Source organism: Paramisgurnus dabryanus, chromosome 3 (assembly GCF_030506205.2).
Source record: "Paramisgurnus dabryanus chromosome 3, PD_genome_1.1, whole genome shotgun sequence".
In the NCBI taxonomy this organism is placed as follows: Eukaryota; Metazoa; Chordata; class Actinopteri; order Cypriniformes; family Cobitidae; genus Paramisgurnus; species Paramisgurnus dabryanus.
In genome coordinates, this window is record NC_133339.1 from 25,260,202 (window position 1) to 25,284,960 (window position 24,759).

Below are 24,759 nucleotides of genomic sequence, written 5' to 3' on the forward strand. Positions count from 1 at the left end.
AAGACCAAAGTGTCTAATAATGTTTGTAAAAACATAGTTATATGTGACTAAAGTTTAAACCCTATATAATACACCATTTCAAACAGAAAACCAATAAATTATATAAGATACGTTATATAATATAATATTCGTTACTGTTCCTGTGAAAACCCAGCTTAATTTTTGTGATTTACTGCTTTATACATAAATCGTCCTATATTATGCAAAGACCATTCTGTTAAAATATAACTTGATATCTTTAATACTGACTAAGTAAGGCTATGTCAAGGATAGTGAAATTAATGCTTAAAATGTAACTACTCATTACCTCATAATTAGATTATGATCCTTTAGCCTGGATTTCACAGAGATGGTCACATAGGAATATATAATACACCTACCACTATTGCAAATTGAGTTTGCCAACCATTAATCCCTGCAGTATGCATATTTGTAATTTGGGTAGAAACAACTTTAACATTTGACTTTTGGGCAACAAGAGGGAGAAATTTCTCCTTTTTCTTTGACATGTAAATACTTAATTTCTACCACAGAGTAATAGACAAATATGTTTTTACCTAGTCTACAATAATCCACAATAATAAAATACAACTTAATTATTAAAGACACAAATGCTGCATTTCAAATCTGCTTCTCGGATATCTGAAGGGACACGTGCTCCCTCACTTTGAATGAGCATGACGCTTCTGCACGTCGATAATAACACATACACACACGCAATTACATCAGTTTTGTACAATACACACACACACACATACAGAAACCCCAACCATTACACCGCAACCGGCTTGTACGATTGTTACCTACCCACAAATACATCATCATTTTGAACGAGGAGTCAGGGGCTCTTCTGCAGCTAGAAAGCGCCTCCTTACTTAGCTTCTTTTATCTTCTCGAGCTCGTCTATGGAAACCCGTCTGGATCCTTGCTTAAACCTCGTCTCAGGCTCACAGTTCTTGTGTATAATTTATTATACCACTATAATAGAGCTTATTAAAACTGACACTTGGAGGTAAAAGAAGGTAGTTCACAAGGTTTGGAACGCTTCCAGTCTTGTTCTTGCTCTTCGCTCCTTTTTCCTTCTTTCTTTTCGTTCCTCACTTGGTCCTCCTCACACTTTCACTGACAAGCCCTGTATAGGCACCAATTCCTGACGTATCTATTTAATGAGAAGATCCGTGCACCAAGGAAGTCCAGTACAACTGTGCACTCAAAGTGCGGGAGAGAGAGAGAGGATGAGAGAGATAGAGAGAGAGAGAGAGAGAGAGAGAGATGATGTGTAGGTTTCTCTAGAACACATTCACAAGCTCCTCAAGAAATGTGCAACATTGACAGCTGATAGAATGATCCAAAGAAAATCATTCTCCAAAACAGGACTTTTCCTCTACAAAATGCTTCTCCAATCCTCAGATACTGTCATCCAGAAGATGATGCGCCGGGGTAGACATCAGCAAGAAATCAAAACACTTTTTCTGGCCGGAGGGAAGGTAGGAGGACGTGCATCTGACCATAAACCCAACTTTTGCAAAAAAAAAATACAGCAATGTTGGCGGTGTGAGATTCAGGTAAAAAAAAAAGTAGTAAAAGATGTGGAAAGAAACAGTTGAATACGGAAATCAAAAATGGCACAACAGGAAAAAAAGGAGGCAGAAAGTACCGACCTCTTCTAAATGTGGAGCTTGCACCTGACTTAACAGCATGGATGTTTTTCCCCTCGTCTCCTCCTCGTCCGTAGTGAATGTGTTGGAGATAAAAGCAATGTGTACCGGGGCCAAGGCCTTCCCGCTCGGGTTGTTCTGGCTCTGACGCACTGGCTGCCTTTTTACAGCACTTTTCTACAGCCATCTGCTGACTCTACCACGCTATTGCTACTGAGAGACCAAACACGCAGCCAGTCAGCACAGCCCGCCGCCTGCCGCAGCTAAATCACAGCTATAACTACCTAAATAAAGCACGGGCTAAAACTCATTACCGGTTTTCATTTGGGGGGGATGGGATTTTTTAATTAATCTCAGGTATCAGAAAGAACAAAAAAATTGGTATTTTAGAAAAAGAGGGGACGAAAAAGAAACCTGTGCAAGGTCAGTATTTTTGTTTTATGTGTGTGAGACACAAAGCAATGAGATATGCCAGTATATTTATGAGGGAAATTACATTTTCAAGGAAATTTAAATTATATATTCTCCTTGGATAGCAAGTTGACTCTCCTTTAAAAAAGAAAACATATATAAGAAAGTGAAACCGTCAAAGGAAACTGATGGAGTCAACAAAACACACAAAAACAAAGTAAATTACAGCAAATTGAATACACCTAAAACCACACACTGTCAAAAGTCACTGGGGCAGTTCCCTTTAAAAAAGGTCAAAATATGTACCATTTAGGTACAAATATTTATCTTTGAACCCAATATGTACCTTTCAAGTACTAGTATGCACTCTTTGGGTACAAAAGTGTACCTTTTTGAAAGGGTATATATTTAAATACACCATATTTACACCATATTTAAGCAATAAGCCACGACATCATGGATTACAGTGGTTTAACCAAAATACATGTACAGTAAGTGGTTCCTCTAATCACTTGAATAAACGAAGGTGGACTATGCATGATAAAAAATATATAATTCATACAAAATAATTCTCATTAATAACTTATAAACCACAAAGTGTGTGGTGCTGTTTACAAAAATACAATAATACAGTCCTCTGCCTCAATTATTTATATTTTGTGTTGTTTTGGAGTGCTCTGGGTGGCAACCTTTGGCCAGTGGATGTGTAGTGCCCAGCCAATAAACATGCACAGGTGAAGCAGTGACCACAAACAAAGAAGCTACGAACATGGATGATGAAACACACACACACACACACACACACACACACACACACACACACACACACACACACACACACACACACACACACACACACACACACACACACACACACACAAAATGTCAATTCTTGGTAAAAGCAAATTAATGTGCGGTTGGTTTTTACTTGTTGGTAATTTATTAATACTAACAATAATAAATGGTAAAAAATATGTTTGTTAATGGCCTACTATAAGTAATATAGTTCTTTACCTCACTGCAAAGTTTCTTAAACTGGGGCGTGCGATATGGTGTATAAATAAAGTTTTATGACATTATATAAAATACATTCATTTATTTATAATTCTGTATAATTAAACCTCAGAAAAATAAGGCTACTGATAAACAGCACTACATTATATTATTTTGGCCAATATGTTTCAAAAGAACATTACAGTATGGTGTGTATGTAGTGTAATAAAAAGTTTTTAAATGGTTATGGTTCTAAAAACAAATTATTTTCCACATACCATACATTATTGTTGCTCCTCTATGCCCCGCTTTTCTGAAACGCGTTGATTTGTACCAAGCTCATCGTTCTGAAAAGCGCTTTGTGCTCTGATTGGCCAGCTATCCGGTGTATTGTGATTGGCCAAATACCTCAAGCGAGTGGAAGATCATATTTAGAAGATCAGCTCCCAACTAGAGATGTTCCGATACCATTTTTCTCTTCCTGATCCCGATTCCGATACCTGGGCTCAGGGTATCGTCCGATACGGAGTACCCATCCGATGGGTGTGTATCTGTATATACAACTGTATGTACTACTAGCCCTTTATGAATGGAAATTATTATTTTATGGTGTGCTTTAGACTTATTCCTGTATAAAACATGAACTAATACAAATAGGGAACTAGAGGATTTTTATTATCTGAAAGACATTTGACAGTAATATTAATTTATCTTAAGTGAAAAAAATGCTAATCTAACACTGTAAAATGAAAGTATATTTTAGTTTTAGAATATAAGTGTATAAAAACAAATAAGGAATAAAAAATTATATATGAATAATATAACAAAATAATCCATTTAAAACTTAAAAGTCCAGAAACAATTTAGTTAAAGCTCACGTAACACAAGCTGTTTCTGCATTTCTGATATTAATCTGGAGTACCTATGGAGCAGTATGACATCCTTTATATCTCTGAAGAGTCTTTAGTTTAATCAGATTTATAAAAGAAAGATTAGCTTTACCGAATCTTTCCGATAACGTACGAAAAAATGAAGAAGGAGGAGTTATAACACGGGAGGAGCGAGTACGAGTCATGCAACACTATACAACACTGTTTTAACTTATGATTCACTACATGTTCGTGTCATTTATATAATATACACGCGCCTATTTCCAACATAAGACAGAAGTCTTACTTACCACGTGTAACTCGTCATGAAAATCCACGCATCAAACACACACGCAAAACTCCGCTGCTAATCCGGATAATAAACTATATCCATTGTTTCCATAAGGCTGGATGTCTTCTCCTTACATCCAAAAACACACTTCTTGTTGTGCCATTGTTGACTTTTGAAATTAAACAAAGCTGAGTGGCGTGATAAGCTGTTAGCAAGCTCTAGCGTCTCCCGCTGACTGACGGCTGGGCAGGGTTTTCCTGGGGAAGTTTTCCGGCGGAAGCCCATATAAAGAAGTGATACGTATCGAAAACCCCTGAAACGTCAGTTAGAACCGTAATCGAAAAAAATTAGCCGAAACTTGTACGAACCCTGGCGAAGTGCATTCGGCACAGAAATACTCTGAAACACGCCCAACTGCATTTTTGACACTTTGCCTACGTTTAGCATGAGGAAACAACTCTATAACTGTGTTAATAAGTCAGAATGCTTGAAATACCATTAAACCCCCCCTTTAAATAAAAGGCATTTCAGCGTTTAAATACAAAAGCATAAAAAAACTCCTTTAAAAATGGCACGTTGATGTTTATTAGTCTGAAATACGAACAGCGGACATACGGCTGCACGTTTTCATTTCTTCTTCGTCACTCTAAACCGTGTTTGCATGTAACAACTTCCTGGTGTTTGCGTTGAGAGCAGCGAAGAAGAGATGAGCTCCGATTTTCTGCGTTAGCATTAGCGTTAGCTATAGCGGGCATAAATAGGTTATTTAAGAAAATGGTTTCGGATCGGTACATTGGTACAAGAATGCGCCGATTCTGATGCCAGAATTTTTTGTGGTATCGGCCACATTTCCGATACTGGTATCGGAATCGGAACTACCCTACTCCCAACAGGAGATAATATCATTATTTACTACCTTATCAATACGAATTTAATCAAGAAAATGCAGCTGGCCAAGCTGATCGATCAACTTTGCGTAGAATGTAACAGATTGTTAAAGTAAGGATACTTAAACATAAAACCATGTCTGCATTTGTGATCGTAGAAACGACAAGCAACAAGCACTACTCTACACTGCTCAAACTTTGTGGTTGAATCATGGTTCGAATAGTCATTAGCAAATTCTTTAAATATGTAAACATTGGCTTCTTACAGGCTGTAAGTCAGAAGTGGGTGGAATTATAATAATGTGCATCGAGGCCACGTCAACTCGCTTATGAGGTAAACTGTTGTCTACAATCTTTGTCTTCATTGTAGTCCAAGAAAAGAGATTTACATTGGAGACGATAACTCATGTAGTCGTATACTTTGGGACTTGAAACTTTGCTACTAACACACATTTACACACCAAAGGAAATGTTAAATCATGAAATGGAAAACAGGAGCTCTTAAATATAAGATAAATGACATGTACACAATGATAAGCCCATAGTTTATGCACTCTAGCAAAATGAACATGAAGTTATTAAACATTTTACTTCATGACAAGAAAGGTCTAATAGTCAATCAAACTGAGTGCTGCTTACTGACATGTTCATTTACATACAGCCGTCCAATACTGCAGTTAAAAGCTTCAGTTATGATATTAAAACAGTAGCTATATTAGTCTAGTGCATCAGTAACTCTTTAGTTTGAACTTCAACTCTTCATTTTAAAAATATCTAATACACATTATTAAAAAAAAACATAGATCTTCTCACAGCAAAGGCTAATTGACAAAACCTAATGCTGAGTACACTGTTCACGTTCCTTCAAAAAACATCTTCTAAATGAGGGGGGCAAGAAGCCAAAAAGCACTTTGTAAACAACTGTCCCTAGACTGACGCGTGAGTCACTAACAGGATGAAATGAGAAGCGGTGCAAACAAGAAAAGCGCTTTTCATATTTCCAAAAGGCAAATCAGCATTGCCCTTTGCAAATAAAAAAAACTAGATTTGTATTTGTTTACTGCTCTAATTTCAATGGAATTCAAAAGAAACCCAGATCATTAAACAACAAATAAACAAGCAAATAGTTACCACAAAAAATTAGAGTGATGGGTGTGTATGAACAAGAAGGTCTGGACATTAATCATATCAGGCCTAGCAGACTTAAAACCCTTCAACACACCATGATAAATTACAGCACTGAGAGGGGACTGCAGCGCCGCGTGCTATACACATCCCTCCCATGATCCAACATGGCTGCATGTACACTACAGTATGTGGGCTGTATAGAGAGCTCAACGCAGAGCCGTCATGGTCATCGCTCCACACAGATATGCTGTGTTTGAAGAAGATGAAGATCTTTGGCATGGTCTTCATCAGGAATGAGCCTGACACCTTTGCTAGCCCGCCTTTCCAGCGCGGTGAGTTAGAAGGAGGGTTTGAGAGCCGCTATTAAAGTTTAATGAGAAGGCGAGGTACGCTTTGTTGTATTTTTAATATGGACACAGCAGAGTATGAAGGAATATGAAGGTTTTTGTATGGGAGTAAAACTGAAGGGGTTTCTTCGCCTATTGATTTAATGCCACCTCAGTCCGAGGCGCCGAAACGAACATGAAGGTACACAAAAATAAATTCGAAAATTCGCAGGAAACAAATGTATGCTTTACCGATTTAAATGGACTGATTAAATAAAAGTACACACAAAAACATGCACACAGACACGCAAAGAGGCATATTCAGGCTTACCCGTAGCTGGTCCGTATCACAACTCATTGGCTGTCCTGAAATCTGTCAACAGAGACATACAAATTAGACAAACACATTACATACCAAATGCAGCACCTCCCTACAGTAATTACAAGTCAATCATATAGAGATGCTGAGGGGCGGGAAAATGAGATCTGTCAAAATTGAGGTTTGCAACATGGAACCATGCAAAAGATGGCGAGAGGAGGGAATAAGACAGGCATCATTTCCATGCTAGAGATAGACATAACAAAATATTGTTTTTTTTTTTTTTTTTTTTTTGGACAAATAATGAGAATGGTGTTGAGCAGTGACTGGCTTTTCTTCTGGGGTTTATATTATGCTTCAGGTGGTAATTTTGATAATTTAATTCGCAGTACCGAAATTGTTTATCATGCAAAGGTACAATCAATCATGAAATCAAACATGGAAATGTATCAATATTACCATGCAAACATATCACCACAATATGCAAAATTATTATCATTACATGGGCAGAATGAGGAAATTCTCTTGAATTGTGCTGGTTATTATGAGCTCTGCAGCCAATAATTCACAGCACACAACACATTCTCGTCGACACTAACCGTGTTTATTCTCATTGCAATGTATTGAAACTAGTCTGGGTGCTATTTTCTTTTTTTTAATCGCATAGTTTTGTTTTATTGTTTTTGAGGATGCATTGTTGTTAAGGGATGTTTTAGCTTTACCATGCAAAGTACACCAAAATACACCCTAGACCGGATGCACGGACAGCAGCAAAAGATATGAGTTTCTACTTCTGGCCAAAGCGTGCACGATTAGACGGTTAGTTGTGCTATATTTGCATCAGAGCAGAGCTGTGACCCATTTTTCGAATCATGGGCAGTTGAGAAACGCTGGTGTAGATGTTAAATTGTATTAAGTAGACATTTTCTACATGCTTTGATGCATAGCGTTCCTTATATACACCAATCATTCATACTAAACCAACAAAAAAAACAAAAAAAGGTGGGGGAAAAAGACAATTTTATAATATTGTTAATGCTTGTTGAGTGTTTGAAAGAGAACTACCCAATTAAGAGATTAGGGTCTGGTTACGCTGAAAGGGTTCCTGGATGTACCACTAATCTTTCCTTCATGCTTGCAGTCGATACATCTGTAATGCACCGGCCTTGTGTTCATTTAAGAAACAGAATCTGTGTTACAAACGCTCTCTTCAAAAGTAATAACGTTAACAGTTCCACTTTCCTCCTAGCCTAAAACACTTAGCTGTTTTTGAAAGTGTACTCACTTCCCATTAGCCAGGCCACTGAGTGAAGCCGAATAAGATTTTCATCATTTAGTAACTGAACATGGCTGTGGAAGGACCCTAAAGAGGATTATGACCTGCAGATAGAGGGAATAACGGCCGGGGAAATTGCTTTGATTTGATATGATATGAGAAAAAAATGGATGCATTAACCTTGTCACCTCAAAACATCTCTGTATCAAATTAGTTTTAAGACTTCCACTAACGGTCATTCTCTGAGTTTCAGCCATCCGCTCGTGACCGTAACGTGTTTGGTCTTTAACGGGGAAGTTTTATTTCAAGTTTTCAATTAATCGTAAAAGAAAAGAGAGGAAGGATGCACCCGCAGTTACATTGCGCATTAAAAAGGCCATGAAAAGTTTTATGCAAATGAATGCTGTATGTCTCTTTCCAGTAAAGAAATCAGGGCACCATTGGGTCTTTTCACAGGGCGAAATTGTATTTTTTAGTGATGCTGACCTTAATGATGCTCGCTTGTTTTGGTAGCACTTTCCTTTCAGCCAACGGCCTCTAGCAGGTTGTTAAGAGAAGCTTCGCGATGGCTCTGGGGCACACAGCATGCTTCTGAATTCAGACCGCTGGCATACATTTTATATATAGTACTGTGCTAAAATCTGAATTTCAACCCATTTTTTCCTGTTTTGTTATTATTAACAAGGATTGACAAGACACTATTTATGCTGTCAATTACTAACTAAATTATTTAAATTATTTACATTATATTCTGATTAGATAAAGATAAATTATAACGACAAGTAAATTACAGAATAGGCAGTGGCGTGAGTAAGTTTTATTCTCACGGGACACTTTCTTGTGTTATGTTTTTACATCGTTTGTCTATATACAATTTTTTCAGTCTTTCATCATACAAATGTGTCTCTAGACCTCTTTATTGCATTTTGAGCATGCTAACATGTTCAGTGTGACCAACACAATCTCATAGCAATTTGAATGTATATTACAAGGGCAGAGCCAGCGCCAGACCATAACTAAAAGGGGGGCACTTGGCTTCCAACGGGGGGGCACGCAATAGCAACAATAACTTGCAAAAACAAGACATTAAAATAACAAATACAGTGCAAGCACACACTCATACAACTGGTACAGACTGTCAGCTCATTTCCCGTATAAAGTGCAAAAGACCACAAACTATGCGCAAAACTATTGAACTTCGACCGTGGCGTGAGCGCAAGCTGAGCTCCGCTGCGCTCGCGCTTTGCTCGACGCAAAAACAAACCGCCCTCATGCGGCACAAGCCGGTGAAATGAATGGGTTTCATAGCGCAGCGCACACCGCGTCCTAGCTTTAAAAAAGCCGCTTTACCATAATCACCTCGTAATGCTGTTAACGGTCTATAACCACACTTCACATTTAAGCTTACGTAATTTAAAACAACGCTAACTTACCTTTAAAATAGCTGAAGACGGCATGTACGAACATTAAACTTCCCGAACATTGAGACCCGGCAATACAACCAATCAGAGAAACTGGTCTATTTTAATTAAAGAAAACATATATCAACTACTTTTTCCTCATTTGATTACATTAAAAAGTCATGAAACATTCAATGTTTAATTTATTTTAATTATTCTTGATATATATTAAATTAATAAAAAACTTTTTAGGGGGGGGCACAACAACCTGTTTGGGAGGGGGGCACTGCCCGCAAATGCCCCCCCTTGACGCCGGCCCTGCAAGGGGGCTAATTCGTAAACCACATTCGCACATTTTTGAACAATTTGCTATCGCTCCTGTGAAAATGGGGTTAGGGGTGGAGTTTCTTTATTGTTTTTTTTATTTTGTGGTTTATTTTGTTTATTATTTTTTTTGTGGTATATTGTGCTGTGTTGCGTTTTTTTCCCCAACGTGACATTCTTTGCAAAAACCGTGGGAATTGCCGATGTTGATTCGCAGTAAAAAATTAAAAATTTCTTCATCCAGCTGTTGCTTAATTTGCACATGTGCTTTTCTAATGCCATTTTTAAAAGTGACGCTTGATTTAACTTCCCACGTCTACCTGCGCAGATATCAACAGCGCAACCGAGTAGTACTGTAAGTTGCCAGGTTGAGGTCAAAAATGGGTTCAAAATTGCATTATGTGTTTATTGCCACCCCTTTATCACGAAATTATGTATCTATAGTCACGTAAATTTCTGAGTCTTTTCCGTGACACTGACACGTATTTCCGCCTGTTTGCGTGAACATGTCACCCATTTCTGTTTATGAGTCACTGTCACGTATTTGTTACTCAACTGTTTTGTTTTATTTTCAAACCATTGACGCTTCGGTTTAGGGTTAGATTTGGCATTTGCATTAGGAAGTCACTTTAAGTATTGGTTTATACCTTTATCATGATTTATTTGATTTATAAACCATTGTCACCTGGCATTGGGGTTAGAGTTGGGTTTGGGTAAGGATGTCATTTTATGTAAATCTAACCCTAAACCGAAGCAACAATGGTAAGAAAATAGGACAAAACAGTTGAGTAACAAATATGTGACAGTGACACGTAAACAGAAATGCATGACATGTTCACGCAAAAATGCGGAAAAACATGTCAGTGTCACGGAAAAGACTCACAAATTTACATGACAATAGGTACGTAATTTTGTGATACTGGGTTGTTTATTGTGTGAGTAGGATGCGTTTCATTCAAGATCTGACAACTGGACAACCTTGGGATAATATATTGATGTGATTATCCATATATCGAGGTAGGACCGTTTAAATTACGGGACTTTTCCAGGAGAAATAAAAAACTTGAGGGGGGAGGGAGATTGGTGTGAAGTAGGCATGGGCCGGTTACTGGTTTCAAGGTATAACAAGGTTTTAAAGAAAACAGGTATGGTATCCTCATACTTGCACTGCCTACTGCGATAAATGTAGTTGTCGTGGCACATTTAGTCTAAAGCAGAAACTGAGCTTTAAGCTTGAATTGCCCCAATGGCAGGAAAATCAGGAAATTGCATCCAGGTCAGGGTCCGTAATTAAACGCGTTTGTTGTTTAACGTGTTATTTTTATAAATTAGCACATCAAAAATTGTCAGCCATAATCATTATCAGATAAGCTAAATTTTCTACGTTGAATGGAGCCTGACACACCGGCATGCAGGGTGTAAATTGTTTCCCTTTCAAAGGTTCTCCAGCACACACAATTACCACAAAAGCATCAGTGTAGAACGTGCAGACGGCTTCAAACAGCTCAGAAGAGGCTCTTGTTCGGTAATGATACTTTCCGGATGAAATCAAGGGGAAAACCAACAATAGCAGCACAAACAGCTCTCCTCTGTATAAAAGGACAAAGGACCCTCGAAGGGCTTGCTTATCCTTTACCACTAATGGTCTGCTTCCACCCTTTTCACTAGGAATATATTCGAGCTCTCTCTCTCTCACGCTGACTAACGTAAAGCACTTGAGTGACGGACAGAGATGGAGAGTAAAACTGAGCTGTTTTGGCAAAGCATTGCAACGGGGAAAAGATAAAGAAGCTAACTTTGTCCCTCCATGCGTACTATTGTTCTCATCCAAGCAGCGGTGAAAAAAAATGTCAATAAGTAGCACTCTGCTGACTACAAGCACCAGAACACGGCCGAGCTGAATGACTTTATTAAGCTGACACAGAAGACTGCGCTGAGCTGGACCGATGGGGAAGAAGAGGAAGAGAGAGAAACCCATAATACAAGAACATAAACTAAACAAAGTAATGTCTTTGCTGAGGTGCAATTGAAAATAATTTCCCTGATATATCGCTGGGAATTTGCCAGACCCTCAGAGATGAAATTAAAGCAAGGCTACTGTAGGCACAATATACATAATGTGTCACAAAGGCATTCTTAATGCTTTACAATACACACTGTAAACTGGGACCCTGCAATTTATGTATACGTGACATAAAAACATCTGTGCTAGTGTAATGCCTTCATATCGCTTCATGGTCCCGTAAAGCTCTTTTTTAGTGGATTTTGTATATATTTGGAAAGCAACCCTGTAATACGATTATATAAAGTTATGTCTTCATAACATAAAACGATTATTTTACTTTTAATCGGTGTAACTGAGGTTGCTATTATTTACAGTACAAGAATATACCTGATTATTACTGTATGATTTACTACAAAGCTTTAGGATTATCTATATAATGCATTATATATATACAGCTTTATATAAAGTGTTACTGAATCGACCTCCAGCTGTTGTAAGTAGAGTATCTTTCAAATGCAAGCATTAGTACTTGCTAACAGCATCATATGGAGGCAATAAAACATCCATAATAACATATAGAGATCTGCTGATGTCAAATTAAACCAAGACCAGAACAGACTCCTGTGGTTCGCTATATGAAAATGCAGCACTTAATTTCAATTAAAAGTATTGATGTTAGAATGCTAATAAAATGCTAAAGGCATCTGTATTAGAAAAGCCATTTCGGGCCCTCGAAGCATCGATGAATACATTTCTAAAATTGTAGGAGAGAGAGAGAGAGAGAGAGCTATGGATACTGTTAATTTATGCGTTCCTCTAAGGAATAATGAGAAAGGCGGGTGGGTGAAGGAAGGGAAAGCTGAGCCAGCAGAAATTCCCAATGCTGCAGTACTCTGACAGAATCCTACACTAAGCTTATCAGAGAGAGTGGAGGGGAAGAGGCGGCCAGATCTAAGCCTTTTAAGACTCTTCATCAATATTAGAATATCTGGTTTGGCAGGGCCATCGCACCTTGGCGTTCACTGCAGAAATGCACTTTTTTGGGACACTAGAGATGTGCTCACAACGATGAGGTGTCCTCAAGGCACTTCTATAGGTGTCCGCATTTCCTGTATAGTGGAGGAATGGGACCAAAGCAGAACTCTAGCGGAAACTTCTCCCTTATGCACTTTGAAAACAGGAGTGGCAATACAACTGCCTTGAATGTCTGTTCACCCAACACAGTCTCACGGCAAGTCGTGTTATAGTAACAAAAATTTTTGATTAATTTATTCGTGTTATTTCCGCTGTTTTTCGTGTCTCTGGAGATGAATGTCTTTTTCGTCCTTCCCAGCACGAATTTCTATCAATGCCTGTTCGTGTCTGTGACACGACTTTCTTAATCGTGTCATTTTATATTTTGTTTTCTCATCATTCTTTCCTATTTTTAAATCATTGTCGCTTGGGGTTAGGGTAAGATACGGGGTTTGCATTAGGATGTAATTTTTTGCATTGATATCTACATGTTTTTCGTCCGCTTTTAAAACTATTCTCGCCTGGAGTTGGGGTTAGAGTTGGGATTTGGGTTAGGAAGTCGCAAAAAGTGATTCTAACCCTAACCCCAAGCGACAATGGTCAAAAAATAGAAAAGAACGATGAGAAAACAAAATATAAAATGACACGATAAAGAAAGTCGTGTCACAGACACGAACAGCCATTGATAGAAATTCGTGCTGGGAAGGACGAAACATACATTCGTCTCCAGAGACACGAAAACAGCGGAAATTCGTGTCATCAAACATGAATAAATTAATCAAAATTTTCGTTACTATAACACGACTTGCCGTGAGACTGGGTTGGTTCACCAGACATTTTGGGAGACACACACACACCCACACCTATTTTAAAATCCTTCTTTTTTACATTATGGGGTGATTTCCCGGACAGGGCTTATCCTTGTCCCAGACTAAAATGCATGTTTGAGATGCCTTAATTTAAAAACACCTGACATATGTACTGACATATCCTCCTAACATACATCTGTGCCATTGTTTTGTCTCAAAACGCACACCCATACACTCTAAAAACAAACGGTGCTAAATAGCATCAAAAGTGGTTCACTGGCTTGTAATCATATAGGGGAACCATTTTAAGTGCTATACAGCACCTATGTAGTACCTGTGTAACACCTGTGTAGAACCATATTGTGCTATACAGAACCATTTCTGGTGCTTTAGTGGTGCTATATCATCCCCGAATGGTTCTTCAGCTTTATAGGTGCTATATAGCACTAAAAATGGTTCCCCTATGATTACGAGCTTAAAGTGCTATTTAGCACTAATTTTTTTAAAGTGTATTGTTTTTGTAAGGTTTGTTTGTAAACTACTTAAATGTACTAAAATAACCAAGGCCTAGACCTGGATTAATCTAAACCCTGTCCAGTAAACCCCCCAATGATTTGGTTTCATTAAGCATCAATTCATTTAAAGGGGACATTTCACAAGACTTTTAAAATAAATCTTTGGTGTCCCCAGAGTACGTATGTGAAGTTTTAGCTCAAAATACAATAAAGATAATTTATTATAACATGTTAAAATTGCCACTTTGTAGGTGTGAGAAAAAAATTGCCGTTTTGTGTCCTTAAAAATGCAAATGAGCTGATCTCTGCACTAAATGGCAGTGCAGTTGTTGGATAGTGCAGATTAAGGGACGGTAATATCCCCTTCTGACATCACAAAAGGAGCCAATATTTTCACATGCTTGCAGAAAATGGTTTACCAAAACTAAGTAACTGTGTTGTTCTTTTTCACATTTTCTAGGTTGATAGAAGCCCTGGGGACCCAATTTAAACACTTAAACATGAAACACTTCATGCAGTCATATCATCAGGTAAATTAAAAATGCAGAAACTATATACAAAAATAGCAACAAAACAAACCAAATATTGGCCATATAACACAAACAGCCTTATTTTCTTCATTATCAATTAGTTACAAATCATGCAATTGCCAAAGTAGTTTGGGCCTTAAAGGAATAATTCACCAAAATATATAAAAAACAATAATTTACTTACATATAAGCACTTTTTTGTATTATTCCCTCCCTATGACAAATCATTTGATTGTTTCCTAATCCTTGTACAGTAAGTCACTTTGGATAAAAGCTTCTGCTAAATGACTAAATGTAAATTTCTGTAGAAATGACAGTGTTACTGGCAGCTGGATGCCAGTAACTTACTGTGGATTTTACAATTATGCTATTTACTGGCAACAGTTTGTTCAAAGTTAAATGAACATGAACTATTTTAAGTTACTGGCATCCAGCTGCATAATTACAGCAATTTTTTTACAATGTAAATTTTACATTAAAATGTTAAAGTATCTTATACATGACCCCATCTGTTAAAACTCAGCTAAAATGTAAAAAAAAATCATGTAAAATAATGTAAAGAACATTCTGTGAAATGATATCCTTGATAACTTTAATATTTACTAAGTGTGGCCATGTCAAATATTGAAAATAAAGTTAAATAAATGAGTGGAATCAAACTTTGATGATCCTAATCTCATAATTACATAATGAGACTTGCCTGTATTTTACAGGGTTACATATGGGAGCCAGCAAGGCAAAGCACATGCAAAAAACACATCCATCCATCATTAAAGTAATCCAAATGACTCCAGTGGATATTGATTGTTAATTACTCTCACAAACTTATGGTTTTGCTTCAGAAGACATATTGTAACTCACTGAAGTCATTTGGATTATTTTAATGATGGATGGATGTGTATTCTGGATCTTTGCCATTTTGAGCCTCACATAAGATAACATGATAGCATTTAATATAAAATTGTTTGTGTTTATCTGAAGAAAGTCAGTCATACACTGTAAATTGGGGATGGTGTGCGGATGTGTAAATTATGAGACAATTTTCATGTTTTCTACACGATTCCTTTAAAAGCAAAATGATGCTGTCAATACAAAAAGCAGGGTGAAAAAAGAAAAGCCCTGCATTCAGTGCTCATTAAACCAAAGACCTTCATCAGCACGGGCCGTAGGTTCATGTGTCCCCTACTGACACGTCTGCAAGAGATCACACTCACCAAAAGATCCTGCTTTGTTCTTGCTGAACCACCACAATTACCCAACACTTCTTCTAGGCTATAGCTTGAACGAAATGGCAAAACAGACACCAATTTGCTCTTTGCTACCCACACACTAACACACACACACGCACACACACTTTCAGGTACCTGTGGGGCTTCAAATCATTCCCATCGCCAATTGAGCAACGTTCCTTATGTATACAGCTGTTAAACTGCAAAGCTTGTATATCAAGGCAAATACCAATCCAACAAATTGCATATTCGGTTGTCGAGGGAAAGCGTCACCATTAGTTTCTGAATGGCTTGAATATGTTATCTACATTCCTCTCACGCCTGCCGTTCTTTAAAGATAATATGGCAATAGGCCAATATTTGTATTATCTCCTTCTTTTGTTAGAACGGTTTTCTTATGAGAAAAGACCGGAAAATCCTGAAAGAGAAACACAGGCCCCGTCCCCGTCATTTCAGTCTCTACAGGGCCCAATATGCAAGGCAACAATTGTCTCCATTCTGGACATCTGGTTTTGCAGTCAGATTGAACCATACAATGTTGTTTAATTGAGGCTCTGATCCCCAAATACTTGAAGGGGGCTCGGAGATTAGAGACACCCCTCCACGAGCCTGTTCTCTTTTTTTTCTACGCGGCTCCAGATACTTTATTTTGACAAGCTGAGCGGACACATACCAGCACAGAATACATCAAGTTCTCAATTATTGGATTATCTCGATGTGATATCATTACCGCAGAACATTCTCTCCAATCATTGATTGCATTTTTCAATTTATTTCACGATTAATGCAAGTAGCCTGACTGAACAATTGTCTGATGAGTTTTGGTACCCCATCAATATATTCTCCTGGTCCACATGAGCAGATTGTGTGTTTTATAGCCCGGGCAAAACATTTCTTATCCCTCCTGTTTCGCGTCTCTCAATTATTCTAGAGCACTACCAATCTCATCTGGAAGGTAGATTGTGCATGTGAATGAGAATTACAATTTCAAATGCAAATACACTAAAGCGAATGCTATTTTATCGCATGTCAGGGGAAGCTGCTTGAGAGAATGCTAATTCGGTTTGTCTTTTGGCCAGACAAGTGCTGTTTTTTTAATCAAACAGTTTAATCAAACATCAGTTTTATGTGTATGGAGATTGCTCTTGTTACACAGTGTATTTTCTTTTTTAGTTTTTAATATTATACAGGAAAAAATATAACTTTTTTAAACATACACTCAAAAAAAAGCCTTTGTTATTTTCAACCCAATGCTAGGGTTGAAAAGGGACGAACCCAACCAGTGGAGTTGTAATTTATATGCAGAGATTTAAAAAAAAAATTATCACAAAATTATGCAAACATAGAGATGGATTTAAATGAGTGGTTAGAGTAGATGTCCCAATGTGCATCTTCTAAAATGAAAAAAATACAGTATTTTATTTGGAAATATACCAGGAGTTTCTTTATTCCTTTAAACAAAGCTAAATGTCTCGGGAACCTTGTTAAAATTTTTAATTAATTAAAAGGTTTATCTTATGTAGCAACCTAAACCAAACTCAAAGAGAGGACATAGTTTCTGGTGGGAAAACATTTGCACACTTATCAGCAATTGTTAGCTATGAATTGGACAAAACTGTCTTACATTCTCAGTTAAAGGGGACATTTCACAAGACTTTTTTAAGATGTAAAATAAATCTTTGGTGTCCCCAGAGTATGCATGTGAAGTTTAAGTTCAAAATAACATATAGATAATTAATCATAGCATGTTTAAAATGCAAATGAGCTGATATCTTCACTAAATGGCAGTGCTGTGCAGATTAAGGGGCAGTATTATCCCCGTCTAACATCACAAGGGGAGCCAAATTTCAATTACCTATTTTTTCACATGCTTGCAGAGAATGGTTTACCAAAACTAAGTTACTGGGTTGTTCTTTATCAAATTTTCTAGGTTGATAGAAGCACTGGTTACCCAATTATAGCACGTAAACATGGTAAAAGTCAGATTTTCATGATATGTCCCCTTTAAGAATGGTACAAAAGCTGTCACTGAGGCAAAATCTTTTCAAAAAGTACATATTTGTAACTAAAGAGTGTATTTTAGCACTTCAAGAGGCCCATATTGGTACAATACGTCACACACAGGTACATATTTGTATGTGTAAATGGTATCATAGGAGGCCCCGTGCGTTGAGTGTACTAAAATGAAAAATAGTAAAAAAATATTTTAAAAAATTGCATAAATAACCAACCATTTTGCATTAATTTGATAGACAGTGTAAGGGGAGGACAGGAAAGTACAGGGTGGAGAGAGGGGTACAGGTCGGGATCGGCAAAGGACCTCAAGTCGGGAATCAAACTCGGGTTGCCAAAAGTGTGTTTGCACTATATGTAGGGGCACTGCTCACTACACCATTAGCTTTATCAAAATTTTGCAAAAAATTATTTATTAAATAAAAATTGACTATAAAAAGAAGTAGACATAACTTGCGAATCTATTTTAAACAATGGCTAATTTAAATTTTCTCATCATTGAGAAAATAATAGTTAATAGAGTTCAAGTGCCTGAACTTGACCCAAACATACTTCGGAAAGCCTTTCATAGATACATTTCCATAAAAGCTTAATTACGGAGTTCAAGTGGTACTTCATAACATGAATGAACTATGCACACAAAGTGCATGTATTTATATATACATACAAAAGGTCTACATTTAAACCAGTCTCAAGCTACAGTAATGGCAAATCTCGATTGCAGTTTTCTTGTGTATAATTCTTGATTAGGATAGTTGTGCTGGCTCTGAATGGTATTATTAAGTACCATGGTTTCTTCATTGATAGCTACAGGTGTTAATTACAATGGTAAATCATTTATGCACAGGCAGATAAATGGATAGCAGGGCACAGAAGGGCTGGCGGAAAGGTCTCTGTTGCGAGACGATGCGAGATAAATCATCTGCTTGCCATTTTCACACACATCATGCAATTATGCGCTCAACACGTGAAATCTGGTTAATCTAGTTCATTTAGGTGAGACAACATCCACGATGACTGAATGAATGGGTCTGTGGCGTGGTCGGAGTTAACTCGGCTGCAGCGATCAATGTTTCTTAGCAACTCCGTATTGAAAGCAATGCCTATAAATGTAGTAAATAATTATTCTATACGGAGCGCTCCGAAACACGCCCCTTCCATAATTTAGATGAGAAGAGCTTTCACGAGGAAAGAGAAAGTGCTGTTGTGCCGCAGCTTGGAGACTTCAGGATTTATTTGCAGGTTCCTCAATCAATTATCCCATTTCTTTCGCCGTCAACTATACATAGATCGTGCCAAACTTTTAAAATGATTGGGAAGGCACAGCACTATCAAAGTCACTAAGAAACTATCCAGAATGCATTAAGTATCAGTGCCAGGACAAAGCAGTGAAAAAGACCCTGTCAGAGCATGTGACGTATCCACCACTTTAAACAAAACACTTCTCGATGGGTAATAAAGATTGCAAGTGTGACATATCATTTTTTTTCTCTTTCATTTTTGCTAACGTTGGTTGTCAGCAGTATTGCTTGGTTTAATTCTATACTTTCAACCTATCAACATCAAGAGATTAATTTTTTGAATTAATAAAAAAGTATTTGCTTGTAATGCTTTTTATTGAATCATGCAAAATACCTAATGTTGTTGATAAAGGTGTACAGTAGAAACACATTCCTCTTAATCCCTATTAGCTCTCATCTATAAATAAGCATGAGATCACTTTCAAAGATGATTTCTAATGGAGCTACTGTAGTAAACAAGCAATGGATGCAAGCACGCTATCTAAGAAGCCCTAAGCACTCTCTCGCTCGCCTTTCTTCGCCGTCTCCATCCATTTACATATACGAGACGAAGAGCGATGTTTCGCCTTGATTAAAAGAGGAAGCACAAATAATGATTAGTTGAGGTTTGGTCAAAGCCAAAAGATTTAGATGTTTACAGAGGTGTCCAAAGCATCCACATATGTGATCACTTACCAACATAGAAAGTAAGTGCTTTACCGGAAAGAGTAATTTCATAGCACTCATTTATTCATTATGTCCATAGGAACCTCTTAAGTGCATCCAAAGCTTTTTAGGCTGAGCAATGAATTGCACTGGCAGTCACATGGCATCAGCATCGTTCAGTAATTCTGCCGGGTTACTGTGAGCCACGGTCAAACATGAGAAAGACAGGCAGACTTCTAAGATTGGTGCCTCCATTTCACCCCCAGCCAATGAGCACAGGCCGTGACTTATGGAGCAATTTGCATGGCATTTGGAATGGATTGGAAGAAAAAGGCATTGACATTTTGTGATGCATTTCCTTGCCACAAATTCACCAGATTTTTTTTCGTGCCAGAGCGCATGCACACGCACACTCAGACGCAATGGTCCATTGTCAGTAAAGTGTTATCCTCATGCTCTCTAAAGAAGAGTTTAAAAATCACGCACTAGGGTCTACTGGCACACTCGAGGGGGAAAATCGCAAAAACATCTCGTTCTCCACCTTATCCTCTTTTCAGACCTGGAAATCCCACTTAAGAGAAACCAGCATAAAAGACTTAATTTACTCTTAAAGGTCAAATATCCAGTCACCACTGAGGAGGCTAATTAAGTCGCTTTCAAAACTCTAAGAGTCCATCTGAATAGATAAAAGAACTGATTTGGTACGGGAGCTCCTTTGCACAAAGAAAAGATTGCTACTAGTTTGCATGCTGCTGACATTAACCGTTCTCATTGGAAGGAATCTTATGTCAAGCAAACATAATTACACTGTCTGCCATCACAGTTAACAGATAGGCGTAGCAGAAAAAAGCTGTCTTATTTAAAAAGCACTGTTAGTTATTCAGCAACATGGAACCAAAACTGCTTATATATATATATATATATATATATAAATACATAAAACATATATAAAAAATAAAAATACTGAAGGCCCATGGATCAATTTCAGTCTGTAGAAGCATTGATCCACAACATAAATCTACCCTGCGCTGCAGGCTGGTTTCTCCACGCACTGTAAGCTAACTATACTCATGCTACTCATGCAAAAACTAAATGCAAGGTACTTTTGAAAAAAGCTAAATATGGAGGGTATATCAGATCAACTACATTATAAGATATATATGTTTATACTGTATAAAGGTATGTAAAATGCACCAGGCTTCTGTATACTGTAGGGAGTCTGTATGGAGTTAAGGTCAATAAATAAGCAGTCCGAATTTAATTAAATAAAGAAAAGAAGCAAGCATGTTTGATTATAGCCTGTATAGCTTAAAGGCGGGGTGTGTGATCTCTGAAAGCCAATGTTGACATTTGAAATCACCTTAACAAACACGCCCCTACCCAAATAGAATCTGGACCTTCTTTTGATAGACCCACCCCACACATATGCAACCCAGGCAACGATGTCGGTTAGTAGACACGCCCCTTACTGCTGATTGGCAACAAGTGTGTTTTGATACTCAGCCCGACTCCCTTTTCCAAAGTGTTTTTCAAAAATCCTGCACCCCGCCTTTAAGCAATACAATATTAGGCTACATACTATATTGTCACACTATACCACTCTATTTTAAAACATCTGAACCTTTGTCACAGCCCTTTAGTGAATAAAGTCTCCGCTTCCAGTTAGTTATTCCCCACCAACGCCGCCATTCACCTCAGTTTGTATCGCATCCCCGCATTTAACAGCACACCAGCGTTTGCCGCATCTGCAGATGAAACTAAAACTCTCAGTTAAGACATCCTCCTCCCTCCAGAGCAGTGCTTTCTCCACCTCTCACCACCGCACGCTGCTCTTTACTGTCCGAGTTGTTCACACTGCCATTTGGCCGACCGACCACAGCCGGTCTCCTGTGGGGCAATGCGGCTCTTCCCTGGGCCGTAGGGGCTCAATTAACAGCAGAACAATGGTCGCACTTCTGCCTCCCGCAGCAAAGCTGCCAGAGGAGGAATGTGGGCTCTTTAATCTCTCTACCCTGGGCAGGCATTTCAGCTGCCGTAGCCTCCAGGACCCACACACGCACCTCCACATACCACGCAGCGCGCGCTATTACACATTCAAATCCATGTGGGTTGAACTTAGGGAATTCTCGTACAACACGCCAGCTGTCTATGCAGAAACCGGAGGCATGCATCGCCTATTTAAAATTAGAGATGAGCATTGATTGCATTGATCGTGTTTTCGAAGCGGAAGGGATCAAGAGCTTGGCGTATGGTGTGCAGGGTAGTTTTGCAGGGTTTTTCGGTCATAAAATGTATGGCAAGAAACGATTATGCTTAATTACAGGGAAATCTGCTGATGAGGTGTATTTTTTTAAAGGTGGGTCACATTTAAGCATGCAGATGATGTCATCAAGAAATGGATGATGTGCAGTGGGCTGTAGTGGGTGTCAGATTTTTGGCTGGGTTTTTGCGAGCACTTTCTAAAAAGCAAGACATGCACAAAGATTGAATCTAGAAAAAATCTCTCTCCATGCCTGGCATTGTTATTAAAGTGCTGATATATATTTAATAGAGCGCTGAATCCTTCTCACAGCCTCAGGACTGGAGATGAGAAGTCGCAGGGGTCGCACTCACTCACATCAGCACTGATCTCGACACCTGCAGTTTACCTTGCAACGACAAGCTAGTGTGAGAGGTTAGCGGATCACAAAGTATGCTATGCTGTTTGTAGATGGATTTTATTTTAACCTAACCGCCTTATACCTCTCCTGTCTTGTACACCATGGGAAGGACCGGTTGTTGTTCGGCCATTCGTCGTCGCAGCCCTAACATTTACCAGCGTGCAATCGGCTATAAAGATCATGTCCATAAAAACCTGCCTCGCCACATCCATCCACATCATCGTAATGACAATTTCATCTCAACACCTTGCTTTCTTGAACGCTTCCCATCATAAAATCCGCGTTCGAGAACTCCTGAAGCGGCATAAAGCTAACATGATGACAGACCGTGTGTGCGAGCGACCCTAATTAAGAAACAGAAATTACCGCCCCATTCTTGCCTGTGCATGTCCAATAATACTGAACTTAATAAACCATAAAAATAGCTCGGTGTGTCGCCCCGATCCCAACCAATGTATGTCATCCCGCTTTTTATTTAAGAAGTCAATATAGCATTGTATGACAGAAGACATTTCTGACACAAATTATGTTCGCTGCAAGATGAGTCTCTCTTTTTCAATTCTTTATTGATTGTACCAGCTCATAAAATGAGAAGGGGAGGGGGCTGGTAGGAATTGGAAAAGGGTGAACTGCTGACTGGTACTATTTTCTTGGTCCGGATAATAAAAACGCTACTTCAGGACTTAGAAGGTTAAGTTCTAATGAGTATTTTGGATTGCGTGCGTCCGTTTAATGGCCTCATAAAGCGATGCTTTGCTTGGCTAATAGAGGCGAGCTCATGGGCTAAATTTCCCGCTTCTTTTTGTTAGGTGCTGCAAAAGTGCAGCATGTGGGGCGGATAAATAATTTGAAGGCCTGGACTGTGTCAATCAGAAAACTCATTTGCCCGGGTGGACGATGCATTTCGGGCAGTATTACGGCGTTAATGACAATCAGTTGGGGACGTTTCGCCGGGTTCAAAGAAGTTCGTGTGTGCAAAAAAAGATAATGGTTAGTTCCGGATTATAATGGTCAAACGCATTATGACAAGAGGGCGACAAGATGACTTAGATGACAAAGTAAAAGTTGTTTTTAGAGGAAACAAATGAGGAAGCAGGAGGAGCTCATTAGCAGAAATAATGCACCTGTTCTTATTCTTGCATCTGCTATACGGTTTGTCAGTTGGTTTCAGAGTGAGCGCAGTGGGCCGGACAGGTCTATAAGTGTATGAAGGATATGCAGAAACTGCAGGGAGGCTGATACATCATTAAAGTTTAAATCAGGAGTTTGTGACATGCAATCAGTCTCCCCCCACCTCCATCTGCCACAACCTCGCAATTAACCTGTCAAAATATTTAACGCCAGATATGACGTGAGGAACCGGCTGTATTGTGACGTCCTTGCAGAATGTACAGCTTCAGCTGCAAGGATTTCTCTATATACAGTAGTTTTCTAGTTTATGTGACCAGTGTTCGAATTATGTCAAAGCTTATGGGGGGTCCCCTAGCTAAGCCCCACCCCCTGGCCAAGCCCCACCCCTTATCATAGGGTCGCTGTGATTTCACAAAGTAAGATGTGATCGTCCTTGATCAGTAATCATCTGATCCTGGTTTTAATCAAAGAAACCCCAAATTACCCTTAACTCAAACTCTAAAACATTTTTTACCCCTCAAATTAGTGTGAAACACTGGCAAGGGCAGAAATTTTACACAGAATAGGGGTGAAATAGGATGGACCTCATTTTTAAATTACATAATTTTACTATACAGTATAGTAGTGGTTAAATGGATTACATTGCGTTTTTTGAGTCATAGATCGAATACTTTTCAGATCAGCAAAACTGCGGGTGGGAAAATAACATAAGAACAAATTAAGAAATTATAAGAATAAAAAATAGAAAAGAACAAAGTTACAAATAAAGTAAGATATATTTAGGTACATAAATAGAATCAAATGAATAATAACACTGTCTTCTTCATCGTATAATTAATCTGTTTTTAGATACAGAAGTGATTTTCCTTTGTTTTCTGTTGTTTAATTAATATAAATGACAGAAACACAAGCAGATATGAACTGCTACTTTCAGACCAACACAAACATCTGATTTCTTTCTGAACTGATTGCACTTACTTCAAAACATAACTGAATGTTTTTATGAGAATAGGTGCCAAGACTG

At 38.3% G+C, this 24,759-nt stretch overlaps 1 protein-coding gene across 8 annotated transcripts in view; it reads right to left on the reverse strand.

Annotated features, from left to right (window-relative positions):
- Positions 1-24,759, reverse strand: part of rbfox1 (RNA binding fox-1 homolog 1) — a 273,311-nt gene that overhangs the window by 171,783 nt on the left and 76,769 nt on the right. For 6 of the 8 annotated variants that reach the window (XR_012336356.1, XM_073813933.1, XM_073813926.1 and 3 more), the window contains one exon: positions 6,896-6,937. The exons of 1 other annotated variant lie outside the window; for it this stretch is intronic. Coding sequence is in view for 6 of the 7 variants with exons in the window: in XM_073813926.1 (XP_073670027.1) it covers positions 6,896-6,937 (42 nt within the window). In the remaining variant the exon portion in view is untranslated. Of the gene's footprint in view, positions 1-807; positions 1,749-6,895; positions 6,938-24,759 lie in introns of those variants that run through there. One more of the 8 variants, XM_073813934.1, reaches the window with a different exon arrangement.